The 19906-nt window shown below is 40.0% G+C and overlaps 1 protein-coding gene across 9 annotated transcripts in view; it reads right to left on the bottom strand.

Annotated features, from left to right (window-relative positions):
• The window catches only part of Mctp1 (multiple C2 and transmembrane domain containing 1), a 530774-nt gene extending 524336 nt beyond the window's left edge, over positions 1–6438 (bottom strand). For all 9 annotated transcript variants that reach the window (XM_070031065.1, XM_070031059.1, XM_070031063.1 and 6 more), the window contains exon 1: positions 5728–6438. In XM_070031065.1, coding sequence (XP_069887166.1) covers positions 5728–6432 — 705 coding nt within the window. In that variant the 5' untranslated portion in view covers positions 6433–6438. The remainder of the gene's footprint in view (positions 1–5727) is intronic.
• Between the last annotated feature and the right edge of the window lie 13468 nt (positions 6439–19906).

The raw sequence follows: 19906 nt of genomic DNA, 5'->3' as shown, positions 1-19906 counted from the left end.
AGTGACATGAAAGGATCAAAAATCCACAAAGACATTTAGGATTATTTGCCAAGTGAAAAAATGACACAAGAAAAGAATATGCCTGCTGCAGGTTCTAGAATATGATCACTTAATAGAGTAAAAATAATTACTTTCAGTTGTCAAGTAGTTGTTGCTTCATTAGGGTGCTCGTTTAACCAAGGACAGGAAATAAAAAATTCTGCCAAGTTTTCCAGTAGTAAAACAAAGAAAAGTCAAAGCAAAGAATTTCTGTTCTCAAAAATACAATCTTGGCTTATCTCAGGTAACTCATATTATAAAAGATATAGATTGAAGTGGGAAAAATGCATAAACACAACTCAAATCTTTGGATTTTATAAATCCTTATGAATTATCAAAAGATACTACTCTTTATTAAGGTTGATAAATGTTTTTATAATGATTATGAGGGAAAAACCCACCACACTACATGCATTCTTGGAATAGCAAAGACAAATGGCCCTTGTTTTATGAAATCACCCATTATTTCCAAACACAAATGAAATGAAAAGTGGTAGAAAAAAATGTTTTTCCTATTTTTTATGAATTTAGTACTTTTGTTTTATTCCTCAAAATAGTTATTCTTTCCTCCATGATAAATCATACACACCTGCTAAAATTCACACAAGATATGTTGCCACAACTGGATGAAGTTGTGTTTTATCCCTGGTTTATGTTGGACCATTGCAAGTAAAATAAGTTACATTTTAAGCCAATTTTTAATGGCAAAATTCTGTTTTTTTTCAAATATCCACTTATTTTTGATAATGGTAGTCACAAGACTTTGGCAGTATTGCTCAATTAGAAGCACAACAACAATTTCTAATGACTATTGAACATACATTTTAAGCCAACCTCTCAAAATATTTGCATCTTACTACTTTCATTTATACAAGACTCCTATCTCTATCAACATCCTAATCCAAAGAAATCCTCTCCTTCTTTTCATTTCCGATGGAATAAACTGATGATTTTAGTAGTTTTCTAGAATGCTATTACACCTCACACTCCAGTTTACACCCTGCTCCAAAATGTGATAAGTTCTTATCTACCCTCACTTTTATTGAATTTGAAAGAGAACATGTCAGAAGTTAGGCCAAAATCCTGTCTTACTAGTTTTTATAAAACTGAGCTAATAAAAATTGCTTTTGGAACTTAAATTTGTTAGTGTTTTCTATCCTGTACAGTAGACATTACATTTTTTAAACTATGTCTTCCTTCAATTAGCCATGTTCTTTAAAACAATACTTAACATGCCTGAAAAATAGATAGCAAAAATTAACCCAAATTTCATTTTGGAAATTTCATATTTTAACAACATAACTCTTTTTCAAAAACCAGGTAATTAATAAAGCAAGATTACTTCATATGTAGACTTATTTTTAAAATTATATTTTCCACTTTTGTCTAACAGATGTCATAGTAATTTCCTCTCAGTTCATGGATATTTCTCCTGCTCTGTTTCAAAACATTCTTTCCATATACTGAATAATTTGCCCCCCTCCTCACAAATATTTTCTCCTTTATGAAAGCAATTTTGATAAAATTTACTTAGAAACACAAAAAGTTTAACATTTGTAAACACTATGTGCTTTAGTTAAGATACTAAAATATGCAACATATTCATTCCTACTCTTTTTCTCAAAATACCAACTCTCTGATTCTAGCAAAATATAATTTTAGTAACTCATCAAGACAGAATGCATAAAATTGGCATATTTCTGATATGCACACAAATTGAGAAAGCATCTTTCCCAACTGTGTTGGAGAAAATGAAATGCATCTGCTACAACAATATGGCCCAACATGTGAAATACACGCAATGGGAAGAAAGGGCTCATTTTTTAATTCTCTTGTATTATAATTCTTTATTCTCAAAACAGAACATTTTAAATAATGTTCATGTCCCCAGTAGTAAGGCATTAAGAAGTCTGGTAGTGTGTTGGTAGATACATTTGGCCAAAGCAAACATAATAGCAAGAGAGCTATTTTTGGGGCATGAATGACTATAAGGGGCATGGCTGACTGTCAGGGGTATAGGTGACTGTCAGGGGCATGGGTGGCTCTCTGTGGTATGGGTGGCTGTCAGGGGCATGTGTGACTAGGGGCATAAGGATGGACAGTGGTACAGGTGACTGTCGGTGACACAGGTAACTGTCAGGAATATGGAAACTGCCAGGGGTTATGGGTGGCTGTCAGAGCATGGGTAGCTGTCAGAAGCAGTGACTGCAAGGGACATGGGGAGGTAGGTTGTAGGCAACAGGAGTGCCTGTTGGGGACATGGGAGGGAGCACCATTTGTTCACTTTCAATCACTGTGCACCAGTGACTCCCAAATCCCTTCCCCTTGCAAACTGGCTTTTTGTTTTTGTCTAATATCTCACCCAGAAACAAAATGTGGGCACATATGTTGTTGTGACCTCATGCTGGGCTGGAGGGAGGAGGTGGTTGGAGGTAGGGAGAGTGTTGAAGAACACAGCTGATGTCAAAAGCAAGCAGAAAACAAGGGATAGATTCAAGAATTCACTAATTTTGCCATGAATTTCTTTGTCTTTAATGAATTAAAGTTTTTTGTACAAAGGAAACCTGAAGTTGCAATGTGGGTTTTTTTGTTTTGTTTTCTATCATTTCGTTTATTGCACCCACTCTTCTTGTGCTGGTGAGCCTGTGATCAGGAGATGTGGAGATACGAAGCTAGAAAGGGCAGTGAAAGGTTCCTGGAGATATGCAGTAAGTTTGGAAGGGCAGGAACTGCCTATTCCTGGACTGCTCCATGAGTCCTTTCACTTGCAGCTTTCCAGTTCCATTTCTTCCTCTTCCCACCTCAAAAGTGGGCTGAGCTCCTTTTTATTGGGCAAAGATGTATTTAGAGGACCTTCATTGGTGAGAATGTTAGTGAAACTTATACTTGTAACTCATACTGGAGAAAACTCTTCACTTCCTGAGTCTGTGCCTGGTATCATTAAAGCCCCTTTACCACCACCTCCAAGACTGTTCTTTCTCCCTATGTCCCATCTTTTACCTATTTATACTTCACCTATACTTCAACTTTTTAAAAATTCCACTTACGTCTACATTGAAATGCTGGGGTTTTAGAATAAAACCCTTTAGAATTATACATTATGACTAAAAGTGACACTTTCAAATGTGATAGGCTATGCAACAAAAGCATTTCAGAACAAATTTGAAATTAAAATAGTTTATCAATCATAGGCCTGGATGTACGTAGGGATTGAGGAGAAAAAAAATCTTCAGAATTCATGCAAACTTTCAAGTCTAGTATCAATCAGAACAAAAACATCTCAAAACTATAAGCTTTAAAAGTTGTCAAAGAAGAGGTAACATTGTTCAAAAAGAAATGTACTCAATACTTGACTTTTGTAACTGTAACCCCTCTGTGTATCACCTTTACAATAAAATTTTTACAAACTCATGATATCAGTGATCTGTAAAGTTAAAATTTAAAAAAAAGTAGTTGTCAAAGGAAAAAGGGACCAGAAGACACTGCACAAAAGAAAATGTACTCTTTACTTGTAATTGTAATCCCTCTGTACATCACCTCTATAATAACAATTAAAATTTTAAATTTTATTGTAAAGATGCTGTACAGAAGGGTTACAGTTACATGAGTGAGGTAATGAGTACATTTCTTCTTGAGCATTGTTACTCCTCCTTTGTTTTTCTCTTACTATCCCTTCCCCCCCACAAATTGTAAAGTTCATTTCCAACAGTGTTTAGAATATATAAAAGAAAGACAAAAATCTCATAGTACATTAAAAACAACAACAACAAAGAAAAACCTCTTCTGTCTATATCTTGGGGTTCATTTCACTTTGCATCATTTTATATGCTCATGTCATAGCTTTTGAGTTTCCTTGCTCATCTGATAAGATTATCATAGACATATACTAATTATTGCAAATAAGGGAAACCATAGGGCCTAGATTGCTTTGGGTCTGGTTGACTTCACTTCATATGTTTTTTTCCATTTCCTAACAAATGGGGTGGTGCCATCCCCCTCAGTTGTCAAGGGAAACTGGAATTCTATGTAGAATCCTCTCTGGGTCATTTATTAACCATGTGGTCCTAGAAAACTCATTCTTATTAGTTTCCTAATCTAGAAAATGACATAAGAATTTGTCACATTGGATTAAATCAGGCAAGGTTATAGGATGCCTGACATCTAATAAGGCATAACCAAAAATGTTAATGTAGTATCTTCTTCAAAATAAGTTTAGATCTCTTGTATATGAAATTCATATCTAAGTAGAATTTTTAAATAAAGATTGTTGCCAGTTTGGGAAAACTTTTTGGGGTTAAAAAAAGCAAAGATGAATACAGATTTCTTTGAAAATACCCTAGTTCAGTGAATTAAAAAAATGACTAACTCAAAGTAGCGTAATGTCCAAAATCATTCAATTATTTATTGCTCTATTATCCTTGATAGAAAAAGCTATGCAAAATGTCAAAACAATACCAACTGTAAAATTCATATGCACATTGGGCTTACGCACACACTCAAAACCACTCCCTTTAATAGTGTTCAAGTGTACTGAATTTAAGCCACTACTTTAAAACCAATTTCACTTTGCTTTTGAAATCCAAACCAGATGTGTCAGATTTGCTTTCTAGATGACAGGAAAATAAATTTATTTAGTTCTCTTGTCAATATTATCATACCTACACCTCCAGAGTGAATTTTTTTTCTAGAACACCAAGTGTTTGGTGACTGCAAGCAGTTATATTTACTGCACAAAATACCCTGGGTTTCTGGTTTGTTTCACCAACCACAAAAAGGGCTAAAACATTTCAACTAACAGAACTTTTATTTCCATATTTAACCTTTCAACACATTACTTGCTATTTTCTGTAGTTCAATTTCTAATCAAATTAAATAGAATGCTATTCACCTAACACAAATAAAATTAAAAGTAACAAGAAAGCTAAAGAAACCAAGAGAAAAGAGTTATTTAGGTCTCTAGAATAATGGGACTTGTGACAGGTTTTCTAACATTAGCATAATTTGATTTTTAAAAATTCACCAGAAAAAGAGGGCATTTAAAAACGGAGGGGTTAGAAGCAGCCCCTCGGTGGTGGGACACCTTGTGGATCCTACAAGTACAACTTTCAGTGAACGCACCGGAAAAACTTGACTTAATCTGAGCAGCATCCACAAAGATGTGTAAAAGCAAGTGCTTCCTGTGTCTAAACACTTGCAAAGGGTCAGAGAACTTATCTGTTTGATCGGCTCGGATAAGATCCTCGCCCAAAGATCCACCTGCTGCAGGAAGTTGCCAGGGAGGAACCCGGAGAAACTAAAGATAAGCCAAGGGTTTCCCCAGCACAGGACCTATGACTGCACCCTCCAGGCTTCTATTCCCTCTTGCTAGCCGTTTCCTTCGAATGCTGGCCCCTGCACATTGGCATGGACACGTGTCATTTCTTTCACTAAGTATTACTTTTTCTTCTCTTGACACCTATGTTAGGTCTGAACTTCTCATTGGCTGCTCATGAAACGAGTCAAACTGCTTCTGGAGATGGATGTGGTTGCTATCCAAAGCCAAGTCTGGGCGCAAGTCACAACTCTCCACCTTTACTTGACAAGGGAGAGTTTTCCAATGTTCATCTCTTTGGCCCACACACGCCAACCAGCTCCCCGAGCGGTGCTAGCCTGGAGCTGGGGGCGTGGCCCCGCGCACCGGGCACTCACCTGGCTACTGCCTCCCTCGGCGCCCTTCTCCGGGCTCGGTCGCTCGGCGGAGCCCAGAGCTGGCTCGGCAGGAGGCTCCGGTGGCGGCGGCGGCGGCTCCAGCAGCTGCTCCAGGCACGCGGTGCCGGGCAGCGAGGAGCTCTTCTGATGGCACAAGTGCACCCCGGGGCCTTGGCGCCGTGCGCCCTCATCTCGGGCGCGATCCCCCCTGGAGGGTGGCTGGGGAGAAGAGGACAAGGAGGACGAGGCGGAGGAGGAGGAGGGAGCCGAGTCCGGAGAGCGTCCGCCAGGAGGCGTCAGTCCGGCTGCCCCGGGCCCCTTCGCCACCGGCAGTAAATGTTCTCGGATCCGGCGGCGCAGCGTGGACCCCGGCTCTCCTCTGCTCGCGCCGCCGGGCTCCAGGGGCTCGGGCGAGGAACAGCACAGGTTGGGCTGAGAGGAAGAGAAGACTCGGTCCAGCACCTGTTTCCGCTTCTTCAAGCCGCTCCACCTGCTGCCCGCGCCGCCCAGCGCGTCCCGCGAGCCCCGCGGGGCCGGCGGGGAGGGCGACGGGGTGCCCGCAGTGCGGCGTTCCTGGCCCCCCGAGCGCCCGCCGCCGCCCTTGCTCTTGCCGACCCCCAGCTGCAGGTTCTTCCAGAGCCGGGCCTGGAAGGAGGAGGATGCGGCGGGCTCGGACTCGCCCGCCGCGGCCGCCCGGGGCTCCATCCTCCACCCCCGACACCGCCTGTCCCCTCCTCCTCCTCCTCCACCGCCTCCTCCGGCTGCGCCTCCTCCCGGATCCCGGCGGCGGTGGTGGTGGCGGCGGCGGCGGCGGGCACAGCAGCAGCAGCAGAAGCCGGGAGTGCCCAGCGGCTTCAGGCCAGCTCGGAGGAACGAAGCCGTCACCGCCGAGGCTCTCCGGCTGCAGGACTCGGGCGCCGCCTCTTCCTCCGGCACCTGCCAGGCTGGGCAGGCGCGGAGACCGAGTCCCGGACGCTGCTCCCGTAAAGTTTCTATAGCTCGGAACTCCGGGGCTCCAGTTCCTCCCCCACGCCCGCTCCCCCCCCCCCTTCCCACCAGGCCGCCGCGTCCCGGCTCCTGCGCCTTGCTGGCTCCGAGCTCCACCAGCTCGCACGCACCTGGGGTGTGCGCGTCCAGCTGCGCCGGGAACCGCGCCCGGCGCCCTCCGGGCAGCACCTGTCAGGCGGGGGCGGCGGCCTCCAACCCCGGCGCCACCGCACGAGTCTAGCTGAAGAGGTGGGGACCAGCAGCCCGGGCTGCTTGGGCAACGGGGGAAAAGAGAGCAAGCAAGAGCCGGTGGAGCAGAGCAGGGCCCCCAACCAGCTTCCTCCTGGGGATCGGGGTCACTGTGGCCCACGCAGAGAGCTCTGTCGACTGGGCATGAGCCCAGATGAGTCCAGATGAAGCTGATGAGCCACGCTGGGTGGGTCCCACACCGAATCGGGAACCCCACGGAATTCTAAGGCGGAACACAGCTGCCTCCGCCCCGTTGCGCGCCAGGGGGGGACCCAACACGAGTTTGATTTCTTCTGTCTCGACTTCATGCCTAGTCACCCCCTCCAGGCTTTTTATCTGTAGGTGCACAGGTGATTTCTCTTAGGAGCTCTAGCAGTTTCCAGAACCTCACCCTAGAGCCAGTCCTTAAAGTTGCAGCGAGTTTACGGTGAAGGAAGGGGGAGGGGAGGGGCTGCGGGCTGCCTAGGACGTTGTTTGGCTTGTGCAACATCTTGTTCTGCTCATTCACGTGTTTTCCTTTGCTTGCTTCCGTTGCATGGTTCATACTTCTCCCAAAATCTACACACCCAGGACATTCTCCTTCGACTAGGAATCATCTTTGTTTTTAATTTTTTAAAAAATACTTTTTTATTGCCTTTAAGTAGTTGTACAAAGTAGTTGACATTAAACAAAACAATTTATCTTGTGCATCTTGACCAATGTCACCCCTTTCAACATTCTCACCTGTCCCAACCCCCCCCTTTGCTCACCTTTCTTCATTTTGTATGATATAGGAGTCTTCTGAAAGGCAGGTGTACTGTGCCTCTTTCTCCCTCCATTGTACTGCTAAATACCAAAACCTTGGAAGCCTTTTCTAATCTTTGGACACTATAAGCTGTTATTACTTAGGGTCTCTAGGCTCTCCTCTCCCTAGCAATACACCCTGGAGGTGTTCCTAACTTCTCCCAGGCTTTTGTATCTCTTATCCTTATAACAAATGTTTATTACACACCTCTTATGTGCCAAGTACCATGATTGGCACCAAAGATGCAGTTTGAACAAGATTGCAGGGTTATGTCCAACATGGAGTTTATTTGAGTCAGGTGGGACAAGGTCTGATAACAAAGGGAATTGCTAACAGTGAAACGTTCCAGGGGTTTACAGCAGAATGACTAAAATGGAGGAAGGATTGGTTGCCAGATAAAATGGAGAAGACCCCATTAAGTTTGAATTTCAGATAATTAATTTTCAGTATATGTATATCCCAAATATTCAGGTAACACATTCTAAAATATTACTGTCTTTGTTTTATTAATTGGAACTCCAGATTTACTGTCTTTTATTTTTACTTGATAAATCTGGCAACCCTGTTTGAAGGTTGGAGGTTGTGATATTTTTTAAAATTAAGTCTGCAAAAAGGGTATCTATGGAAATACAAAAGCTGAAACTTAAAAGAGAGAGAAGAAAAGATCCAGCCACCCAAACATCTGACTGCAATGTTTGAGGCAGAAGGAACAAGTGAAAAAGGACCTGGGGTAGGAAACAGACCTATACAAATGGAGTGGAGCAATCTGGGTGGGGTTAGTAAGAAAAGGAGTGGAACAAGTGGATATGGTTTTGGTAGAGTGGGTTCTGTAGCCGTAGTAAGAATCTGAGGCTCCTATGAATGAAATGAGGGTGGGGCCTTTGTAGTATTTGATGGATATACATAGAAGTACACTCATCCCCATAAAAGCTGGAGAAGTCTGAGTAAGATCAGTGAGTTGCAACAATGGTGAATTTCTCATAGGGATAATAGGTGAAGCTCAGTGAAGTACTGAACACACAGGAAGTATGCACAGTACTTGCTCAGCTTTTGCAACTGTCTGGCAAAATATTAAGTATAAATAGCAAAACAGCAATAATAAAGTGTAAGTATTTAGTACTATTGGTTATTAATCAAATATAATAAATAGAATGGCTGCTAAAGACATCCCTTTGGGCTTTAATTCTTGGAGCATGAAACAGTTGGAAAATCACTATAAAGCAGCTCTGATCTCATCATCCCCACTTAAGCCTGAGTCTGTGAGAACAACTCTTCAGGATCATAGCCTAGGCTAGCCTGGCCATAGAACAAGACCCCACCTCAAAAATAACCAAGGCAAAGAGTAGCTGGAGATGAAGCTCAAGTGGGCAACTGCACAACTCACTGGCAACAGAGTTGAAGAGGGACAAGAAACAGTTTAGACAAGATTCAACCATATTGTACTAGAGCAGCAATCATGGCCCCCTTCAAGATGGTACAAGAAGTGCTGGCCTTGGTTATGTTCGATATACATAATATTTTAAACATAGAAATGGTAGGATTTGCCATAGTTTGGATGTGGAGACCCAAGCACGATGCTAAATTGTTTTCATCATTTATAATTTGCAACTCTCATAGAATTAGAATAATATTAGAATTAGGTGAAGAGATAAAGCCCGAAAATTGTCATGTGACTTGAAGGGTTACTTACTGAGTAATCAACAGATCTAGCCATAGAACCCAGGTTGTAGGATCTCAAAGCCACATGGCTTTGTCAATTTCAAATTCGAGGGATAGATTAAGAGAACAATTAACTAAAAGAAGCCCTGAAAAATAATCTGATCTTCTCCCAACTTGGATAAAATCACTACTTCCAGTCAGTGAGATCAAGGACATAAAAACAAGCACAAAAACAACAGTTCTAGGGTTAATTGGTTTTAAGACCAACTTAAATGGCACTTAAGGAATTGTTTTGTCAGACGATCCCTGGCTGCTGTCCCAGTTCCCATCTAGGGCCAGATACCTCTGGCCCTCATTTCACCTCTTAAGTCACTGAAGTTGGTGTATTAATATTCCTCCACCTGACCCACCTGCTGAGAACCCAATTCAAAGATAAATTTAAGCAGCACTCTTAATGAGCAAATCCCATGTAAGAGAGACACTCATGACTTGGTAGTCAAATCTATGACAAACCAGACTGATTTGTTCCATTTTTCATGGAAAATCCTGACTGCAGAATGGAGAAGTTTGAATCCTTGAAGAGCAATAATAAGAAAGAGAGATTGGGGAAAGAAGGGAGGAGAAAAGTAAGGAAGGAAGGAAGGAAGGAAGGAAAGAAAGAAGGAAGGAAGGGGAAAGGAAAAGAAAAAGGGAAAGAGGGGAGGAGAGAAAGGAGAAGGGAGTTATGAGAGGGTAGAGAGGAGAGAGGAATAGGAAAAGAAAAGAACTCAGACATCACAAGTCAAAGGTTTTTGTTCATGTTTCTTTTTTTTTCCCCTCAAAGCCAGAAGTGGTTCTGGCTTTTTGTTGTTTAACTGGAGATAAGAGTCTCACAGACTTTCCTGCCCAGGCAGGCTTCAAACCCTGATCCTCAGATCTCAGCCTCCTGAGTAGCTAGGATTACAGGTGTGAGCACCAGCACCCAACTACAATTCATTTTGAGATGATGGCTCCTATACTCAACAGAATATCCTATTTGGGGGAAACTAGTTTTTGCCTGTTTTTCCATGAACATTTTCTCAGGGAAGTTTTCAAATATAGTTTAAGTAACTTTAAAGGAGCTATTTCTGTTTATTTTGTTGGCAGTATTAGAGTTTGTATTCAGGGCCTCATACTTACTAGGTATGTACTCTTCTCCACCCTTGTTTTCCACCATTTCTTCATTATCATTAAATAGTTTCACAAGGATTTCAATCCATGTCTCCTTTATCTCTTTGTTTCACCCACTCCCCTGATTGTATTTAGGTCATTGTCACTAAGTCAGCTTCTCAAACTAAGACACATTATATTGATATTTCAGCCTATAGCCACTAAGGTGGCCAACATGACTGTCCGATGAGAATAAAAGGTATATTTTCCAGTACAATTCCTTTTATCAGGGTCTATACATACACAATCTATCTCAAAGTCTATAATAAATGAGAGAAAGGTAAAATAGAACATGCCCATATCTTTGAAGTTCTTATATTCCAGAAGCTAGAATTCAGGCCCCTGACCATGCCTAACTGATGTAGGGAGCTGGGACCTACAGGATAGTGGTAAGCAGCTAGCCAGCATACACAAGATAGGTGTAATTGTGAATCATCTTTGGAATACCCAGAAATACCCCTAAATGCCCCCCTTGTTCTTGTCTGCATCCTGAAAACAGGGCAATGGGAGATGATGGCTTTGGCAGTCCCCAAAGCATTCACAATTTTACCTTGACCACCAATTACCATTTTTAGATATTGACCCCTATTTAGCAGCTAATGAATATTACTTGCACCTCATGCATCTGATTAAAAACCAAGGAATCAGCATTCAGCAGCACACAGGAAGTATTGCTGGAGTTACATAAATCCATCCCTAAAATCCATCCCCAGAGAATAAAAAAGGAATTAACCCAAACCACAGAACTCTTGCATCCTCCATAGCTGCTGCTATCACGTGTCCTGTCCTTTCCATTTGGGATAAACTCCACTGCTTTGCAAATGCATTCCTTGTCTTTTGGATCAATTCTTTGATCGTGACTCCAGACACAAACTGAACCATATTCCAGCCTACAGTAACATAACCTGGATTTCAAAATCTATTGAAACAAAATCTCTGTTCTAGGATGTCATGAATACATACAAAGTTTTGATATTGAGGAAGAAGGGATAGTGGGAATCAAGAAGCAATTCAGACACAGGAGAGAAGTGTGAGAGGTGTGCATAATAATAAAATCATCCCTTAATTTACATACTTTTTGTTTGATGCAGTGCCTGGAACTGCTGCAGCCCTCTTACTTTTATAAGACTGAGGAGAAAGAAAACAGTTCAGTTTACAGAAAAGAGGGAAACAATCTGAGTTCTCTACACATTGGGCTATAAAAGCAACCAACCTAGAGGCTTTCCTTAACTCTGATCCTATTATGTACTTATCTATTTGCCGATTATTAATTAAAGGTTAATTTATCTAGTTTCTAGAGACTTCCCACATCCCTTGATTCATACCAACCCCTTCCTTTCTTCAAACTAACAACAATAGGGAAAAATCAACCCTCTCATGCTCCAATCATTCAGATCACTCCTTCTGTTTATGTCTCATTCTGATACTCTGCCTCTTCTAATTTTAGGCCTGAGGCCTAGATCTCTCTCTCTCTCTCTCTCTCTCTCTCTCTCTCTCACACACACACACACACACACACACACACACACACACACACACCCCCAATCATCCACCAAGTTCCTTTACACCTTTACCTATACTGACAGTTGATTGAATAAGTAGAGTAAAGCAATCATAGAAGTACAGCTTTAGAATTCTGCTTACCACAAGTTTCCCAGGGTCTAAAGCATCCTAACAAATTTCTCCTGGATGAGACCAGGAGAAAAAATACATCTCCCTAGGTTACCTCTTTCACAGAGGGAGGGGGGCAGATTAAACTCAATAGAACCAGCTAAGAGCTATGACACAGCAGAATGAAAAAATATTCACATTAATTAATGGTCTCTGAGAGACTGGTCCTTACTTCTTTGCTATGACTTTGAAATCTGGCCATTTTGATCTGGTCATCATACTACTCTCCCTTTTTCTCCTAATGTGATGCTTTTTTTTTTTTTCTTAGACCATAATCCGTTTTCAAGTCATTTCACATCCAATTCTCTACATCATAAATTTTTTTCCTAATAGAATAAAATCTTATATATAATTGATTTCAAACCAGTGCCTAGAAGTTTAGCAGTCTTCTGGGAAGTCTGTTGTTAAAAGCACCTGCTTAGGAAACACACAAGAACTAATAAATTAAACTCCTGTAGGGTTTATTAGTTTCATTCTTAGATAGCCTTCTACCCTTATAGGACATATAGGAAGATAAATATAGGAAGATAAAAGTTAAGATGGATTGGGAAATGCATATAAACATGTTTTGAATAAACAAGATCAAGTGGACTGCTTTTTAGTCAGAAAATTACTATCAATAAAATGATATTGACTAAAATAGACTCCTCAGATCTGATTAAGCTATAAATTTACTTCCTAGGTTTTTCCACCTCAAGATTCTGGACAGGACAATGTGCAAATGGTTCAGGGATTGTTTACCATCATTCACAGAGAGGGCAACTAAGACAAGGTCTGAGGAGGCTTAGCCCAGTAGTCAGGAAATCAGTGATGAAACTGATCACTGCATCTTCTCTTAGGGTACTTTCGGTTGATTTATCCAGCTCCCCTCTACTCCCAGTGTTTGTGATCCGTTTCTCATTCATGTCTACAATTCAGGAGATGGAATCCAAGAATGATTCTGCCACACTAAGATCAAGCATTGTTAGTCTCTGTGAAGCTACATAGGATGATTAGTCTAGATTCCAAGCATAACCAGGTCTAGTACTGTATGTTCTGGGTTCTTGCTAAACAGTAGCCCCAGGGCATTCTGCACACTTCCTCCAGCATTAGCAGTAAAATTACTGCCATGAACAAAATTACATTTCTCATTTGTTGGGACCGTCTCTCATCTCTATAAAGCAGACCTCTGAGCCATGATAAATGGCAAGAAGAAAGGGGATGTATAGGGACATTTATAATACCAAGGGGAGTATATTGAAGCCATCTTTCCTTAGTTATAACCTTAGAAGAAACCTTAGTTTCTTCCTGCTTCCCAGCTTCTGATGAAAGAAAAGTAGGGATTTATGTTTTTGAACCGTCTGAAAACACTATTTAGTTTGGTTCCATTGGTACCATTACAAGAGTAGATGACAGTCCGTAGCATCTTAAATGGCTTGGCTAGTAAAACAATTTTCTGTCACATGGCTCCCTTTTGTACATCATTAGTTTTAAAAAATCCTTTAGTCTTTCTTCTTTCTATATGTGCTAATCCTTGACAGTTACATTTACAGTCTCATATTCAGGAAAGCAGAGGGGGGAAAACAAAACATTAAAAAAATTAGAAACCATCACTACCATCACTGCCAAAGTCAAAACATAAGATATTTTTTGTCATCTTCAATTTTCATATACAAATATGATTATTCACTTTATTTCACTGTAGATTATATAAAATCTGCAATAGACACTGGTTTCTGAAGCTCAAGACTTTGGTTTAAATCCTGCATGTATTTTTTCTTAGTGCTCATGATCAAACTCAAGGTCTCTCACCTACAAGGTAGGTGCTCTATCATGGCGTTTGTACCCCAGCACCTGTGTCCTTGAATCCAAATGAAATTGGAATGTTGCTGTATCTGGGAACAAATAGATTTTGTTGATCATAACCATTTTCATAAACTTTTTTTTTTTGTTGGCATTGGGGCTTGAACTCTGGGCCTGGGCACTCCCTCAGCGCTTCAGCTCAAGACAAGCACCCTACCACTTGAGCCACAGCACCACTTCCGGTTTTCTGGTGGTTTATTAGAGATAAGAGTCTCACAGAGTTCCCTCCTGGGCTGGCTTTGAACCATGATCCTCATATCTCAGCCTCCTGAGTAGCTAGGATTACAGGTGTGAGCCACTGGCACCCTGCTTTTCAAAGACTTTTGAAGCAACTATTTTTCACTGATTTGCTCACTTAAATAAATTAGTGTGAAAGAGATGGAGTAAATAACAGAAAGGGGAAGTAAGATTATCTAATACATGGAAACCACTGAAAACAGTAACGATACTGCTTTCATGCCAATATAATTATTCAATCTAGTGTTTGATAGGCATTCAGTTTAGAAATTCTTTGGCCAATATGAACTAGAGGTGAGCCTGCAGTTTTCCTGGTGGAATTGAGAATAATAGTGTCTTTTTACTGATTATAAAGAGATGACATTTACTTCAGCTAGGGCACTGCTTTAGTGGTTTCATGTTGTTCTTGTGATTTATTCTCTCTGGTAGTAAATGAGTAATTGTGAAGGTCAAGTGACAACAGTCACTATTAAGTAACTTCAATTTTAAAGTCAAAAATGTAAGAAAGGGAACTAATAATTCAATTCAACCTACACATTCTGAGCACTTATAAAATTTAGCGAACTGTCTTAGGTGCTAAGTGGGCATAAAAATGAGTCGTGGCTGACCTTTGCTTTCATAGAGTGTATACTCTGGGGAGAGAACCATGACACATACATAAATGAAGAGCAGTAGAATGAAGGATAATGTATTGAATAATGGATGATACATATTTTTAAGAGGAATAATGGATGTTTTAGAGATAGAGAAGAGAGGGGGGAATTGTTACAAACTGAACAAGACCATATATGTTCTCATTTCCATCATACCTGCTTTATGCTTTCTTCCCTGTAACAACTCCGTCTTCTTTTTGTTGTTATCTTTCAGTAGTTGTACAAAGGAGTTGCCAAGTAACAAAGCAGTCTATGATTACAATGCATCTTGATCAATATCACCCCTTTCAATATTCTCAACCCCCCAACCTGCTGCTTCTTTTTTAATTTTGTAGTATATTGAATTATTGACTTCATTCTCTCCACCCCCATTTCTCTTCTTTATTCATCTGCCTCTCTCCCCATGACCCTACCCCACTCCTTTCAAGTACCTATTTCCAAGTGTTTGTTGACCTTTGATTGTACCTTTATAAGGAAATATACTATTTGGGTTCTCCCTTGAATCTACTGTATTTCAGTTAATACAGTTGTATACACTTGCCTATCACCCAACGTACTTACTTATAACTCTATATTCTAAATCTAGCTTCTACGGCTGCGAAGGTGCCTCAGTGGTAGAGCGCTTGCCTTGCATGCATGAGGCCCTGGGTTCGATTCCTCAGCACCACATACGCAAAAAGAAAAAAAGCCAGAAGTGGCACTGTGGCTCAAGTGGTAGAGCATTAACCTTGAGCTGAAGAGCTGAGGGACAGCACCCAGGCCCAGAGTTCAGGAGCCACGACCGGACCCAAAAATAAAAATCAATCAATCAATCAATCAATCTAGCTTCTATATATAAGGAAAAATATGCATCTTTTGTCTCTCTAGGCCTGATTTACTCCACTGAACCTTTTGTTTTCCAGATCTTTCCATTGCTTTACAAATGGTACAATATCATTCTTTCTAATGGATGAGTAGAATTCCCCTGTGTATATAAGCCACATTTTTTATACAGTTGTCCATTGAAGGCATCTAGTTGTCCATTGAGAGCATCTACCTTTGCTATGGTGAATCATAGTACAGTCAACATGGTCATGCAAGTAGCTTTACTATACTTTAGTTTCTAATCTTTGGTTAAATGCCCAAGATTGGAATTTCTGGATCATAGGGTAGTGTATTCCAGAGTGATTGAACAAGATTACATTCTCATTGACAGTGTATTAGGGTTCCCTTTTGGCCCATACTCACCAGTATCTGTTATTGTTTTCTTTCTTCATGATGGCCATTTTTAATTAGGGTGAGGTGGAATCTTAGTGTTGTTTTCATTTGCATTTCTTTTATGGCCAGAGATGTTGAACATTTCTTCATGTGTCTATGGCCACTTTTAGACTCATTAGACCATTTATTAATTAGGTTGTTGATTCTTTGAGGGTTTAATTTTTAATCTATCTATCTATCTATCTATCTATCTATCTATCTATCTATCTATCTATCTATCTATCTATCTATCTATCTGTCTGTCTGTCTGTCTATCTATCTTCTAGATATTAGGCTCTTCTCTGATGTATAGCTGGCAAAAAAATCTCCCATTCTGTAGGCTGTCTTTTTAGCTAACTGGTAATGTCTTTTGCCATGCAGAAACTTTGAAATTTGATGCAATCTTATCAAGTTGCTCTTTATAAAATCTGTTATCTTTGTGGGTTCTTATTCAGAAAATTCATACCTGTGCCAGGAAGTTCTAATTTTTCTCCCACTCTTTAATGTACCAGTTTCATGGTTTCAGGTCTTACATTATGGTCTCTGTGCCATTTTGAATTGAATGGTGCAAAATGATATATAAGAATCTAGTTCCACGGCTGGGAAGGTGGCTCAGTGGTAGAGCGCATGCCTTGCATGCCAGAGGCCCTGGGTTCGATTCCTCAGCACCACATAAGCAAAAAGAAAAAGCCGGAAGTGGCGCTGTGGCTCAAGTGGTAGAGTGCTAGCCTTGAGCTGAAGAGCTGAGGGACAGCGCCCAGGCCCAGAGTTCAGGCCCCATGACCGGACCCAAAAAAAAAAGAAAAAAAGAATCTAGTTCCAGTTTTATACATATGGATATCCAGTTTTCCCAGCATCATTTCTTTAAAAGGCTGTGTTTCGTCTATTCTATATTTTGACTCCCTTATCAAAAATTAGATGGCTCTAGGTTTTTGGGTTGATTTCTGTTCCATTAGTTCTTTGGCCTGTTCTTGTGCCAGTACCAAGCTGTTTGCCTTACTTTAGCTCTATAATACAGTTCAAAGTCTCATACTGTTATACCTCCAGTGTTATTTTCTCTGCTAAGGATTGCTTTTACTTTTTGGAATCTTTTGTGGTTCCATACAAATTTTTGGATAGCTTCCTCTATGTTGTTAAAGAATAGTGTTGGGATTTTGATAGGTATTGCATTGAATTTGTAGGTTGTTTTGGGCCGTATTGCCATTTTCACAATATTGATTTTGTCAAGTCAGGAGTCTTTCCATTTCCTAAGTCTTCTTCAATTTCCTCTTCAAATTGTTAAATGTTTTAACTGTAGAGGCCTTTTCACCTCCTTGATTAATTCTCGGTATTTTTTTAGGTTATTGCAAATGGGCAACTCCATCTTCCAGTTGTTCAGGGTAAACATATCCCATCTTTAGGAAATTCTAATGGCTCTAGCTTTAGATTAGGTCCAGGACCTTCTTTCCTCTTTTCAACTCTTCTTTCATTACTCTGGTCTAAGTTATTATAATTCTTGGCCCAGATTTCTATAGTAAATTTATAATTGGTCTCTTGGTCTACTCTAATTCTATTGTATTTGTTAGTCTTCTACAGAAAGAATTTATAAACTGTTTCTGCATACATACATATGAATATCTACAGAGATATAAACAATTAGATGAATTGCCTCATATGAAAAATTCCTTTAAAAGTTATCTGCAAGCTGAAAACTATGAGATGCTGATTTCATGTTGTAGTCCAAGTAGCCTTAGAATAAGGAAAGTTGTTGACACATTCTTTACTATGAAGCTGAAACCTGAAAATTCAACGAAGCTACAAAGGTGTATGCCTGGAGCACAATATCTAGAGATCCTAGAATTCTGCTGTTTAATGCCATTTCACAGGAAAGGAAGAACAGGTGTTCAACAAAGGGAAGTGATGCATAGAGGGAGGGTGGTAAGGTCTGAGCCATGGTAACAGTTACTATGGCTCAGGTAAAGGTCATGGTAAAATTTACCATGACCCTTAAGAGAACTGTTATTATATAGCAATTATCTCATAAAACTTTTATAATGCCTACTTATAAAAATAATGCAATGAACCCAAAAGTTTCCTTTCTCCCTAGCAACGAAGTCCAATATATGTAAGAAGTATTTATGATATAGACAATATATCTTAAATATAAAACAATCAAAAACCCTAAACTAGTTATACTCCAAGTTTTTGGCACCAAAATAGCAACAAAAAACTAAACATCAAGGCAATGTTTTTAGCAAGAAAAACTTGAGCTCAAGGACATATTCTGCCACTTTCTAGCATGATATAAATAATAGCTCTTCTTCTCTACACTTTCCCTTGCTCTTTGGGGCTAATTCTCACTCCTAACAAAGAAAAGATAACTTATCTTTCAAACGGTTGAGAAAGTTGTTTTTCTAGCAGTAAGTTTCATCAGAAAGTGGGTAACTATTGATCAATTTACAAATTTAAGAAAAGAATATTTGAATATTAATGAATAACTTAATCAGTATGAGATATGGTATTATTTTAAACTAAAGTATTCATTTTTCCCAATTCTTGATGACAATACTACTGTCCACAAAAAGCAAATGACCTGTAGAAAGAACAAGCACAGAATCTCTTCCTCCTGGATGTCAGGGTAATCTCATTCCCATATGTTCCTCTTGCTGCAGCCTGCCTTTTTAATTGATAGGATGACAGATACCTCTATTCAAAAGGAGATAGCCATGGAAAATAATTAATGAAAAAAGCTCATGTGTAGTTAAAAAATCATGCTTTTTCAAACTATGGAATTTCTCAATAGTAAAAATTTCCAAATATTTTTTTTTTTTTTTGGTCCAGTCATGGGGCTTGAACTCTGGGCCTGGGCACTGTCCTTCAGCCCTTCAGCTCAAGGCTAGCGCTCTACCACTTGAGCCCAGCGCCACTTCCGGCTTTTTTCCTTTTGCTTATGTGGTGCTGAGGAATTGAACCCAGGGCCTCAGGTATGCAAGGCAAACGCTCTACCACTGAGCCACCTTCCCAGCCTCCAAAATTTCCAAATATTTTTCATCTCCTCTGAATTTTTCCCTCTTTTTGTCATGAGTATTCCAGGACTTTTAAATGCATTTCAAAAAGACTTACAGACTATATTACTCTACCATGAATATATAAACTGCATAGACTTTCATTCTACAAATTTCTAGTTCCCTAGTTCAATTTTAGACCTGTGTGGCAATTTCCCCTTAAGAAACAATCCTAAGAGCTTATTGGGCTTTTATACCTCATTTCTTTATGCCTATAATGCCATCACATTAGTCACGTCGATGTTTTATAATTTGAAAGGATGTTTTTCCTGTTTAAAGGGGCACATCATAGCATTTTATTTTATATTGTGGAAGATCTATATATACTGTATTTACTTATGGAAGGCATCATTGGAAATTTTTCAAGTATATAATTCAAAATAAAACATAGCACTCAGTATTTGTAATGGTAGTGAGCATTATTCTTTGTATATTCCTGCATGCCATGCTGTGTTTTAACACAAGATGGAGGAAGATAGGGAAACAAATTATGATATATCAACTAATACAACATTCTCATTAAGAACATAAACTATGCTTATATGATATGTGGAAATATGTATGCAAAAAGTAGAGTAACTGATCTTTGAAATTGTTAGTTACATATTTAAACTCTTCAAAATGACCAT

This window comes from Dipodomys merriami, unplaced genomic scaffold, assembly GCF_024711535.1.
Source record: "Dipodomys merriami isolate MVZ:Mamm:240054 unplaced genomic scaffold, mDipMer1.0.p SCAF_20, whole genome shotgun sequence".
Taxonomy (NCBI): domain Eukaryota; kingdom Metazoa; phylum Chordata; class Mammalia; order Rodentia; family Heteromyidae; genus Dipodomys; species Dipodomys merriami.
The sequence above is the reverse complement of the archived record's forward strand: the minus strand, read 5'-3'. Positions and strand labels throughout refer to the sequence as shown.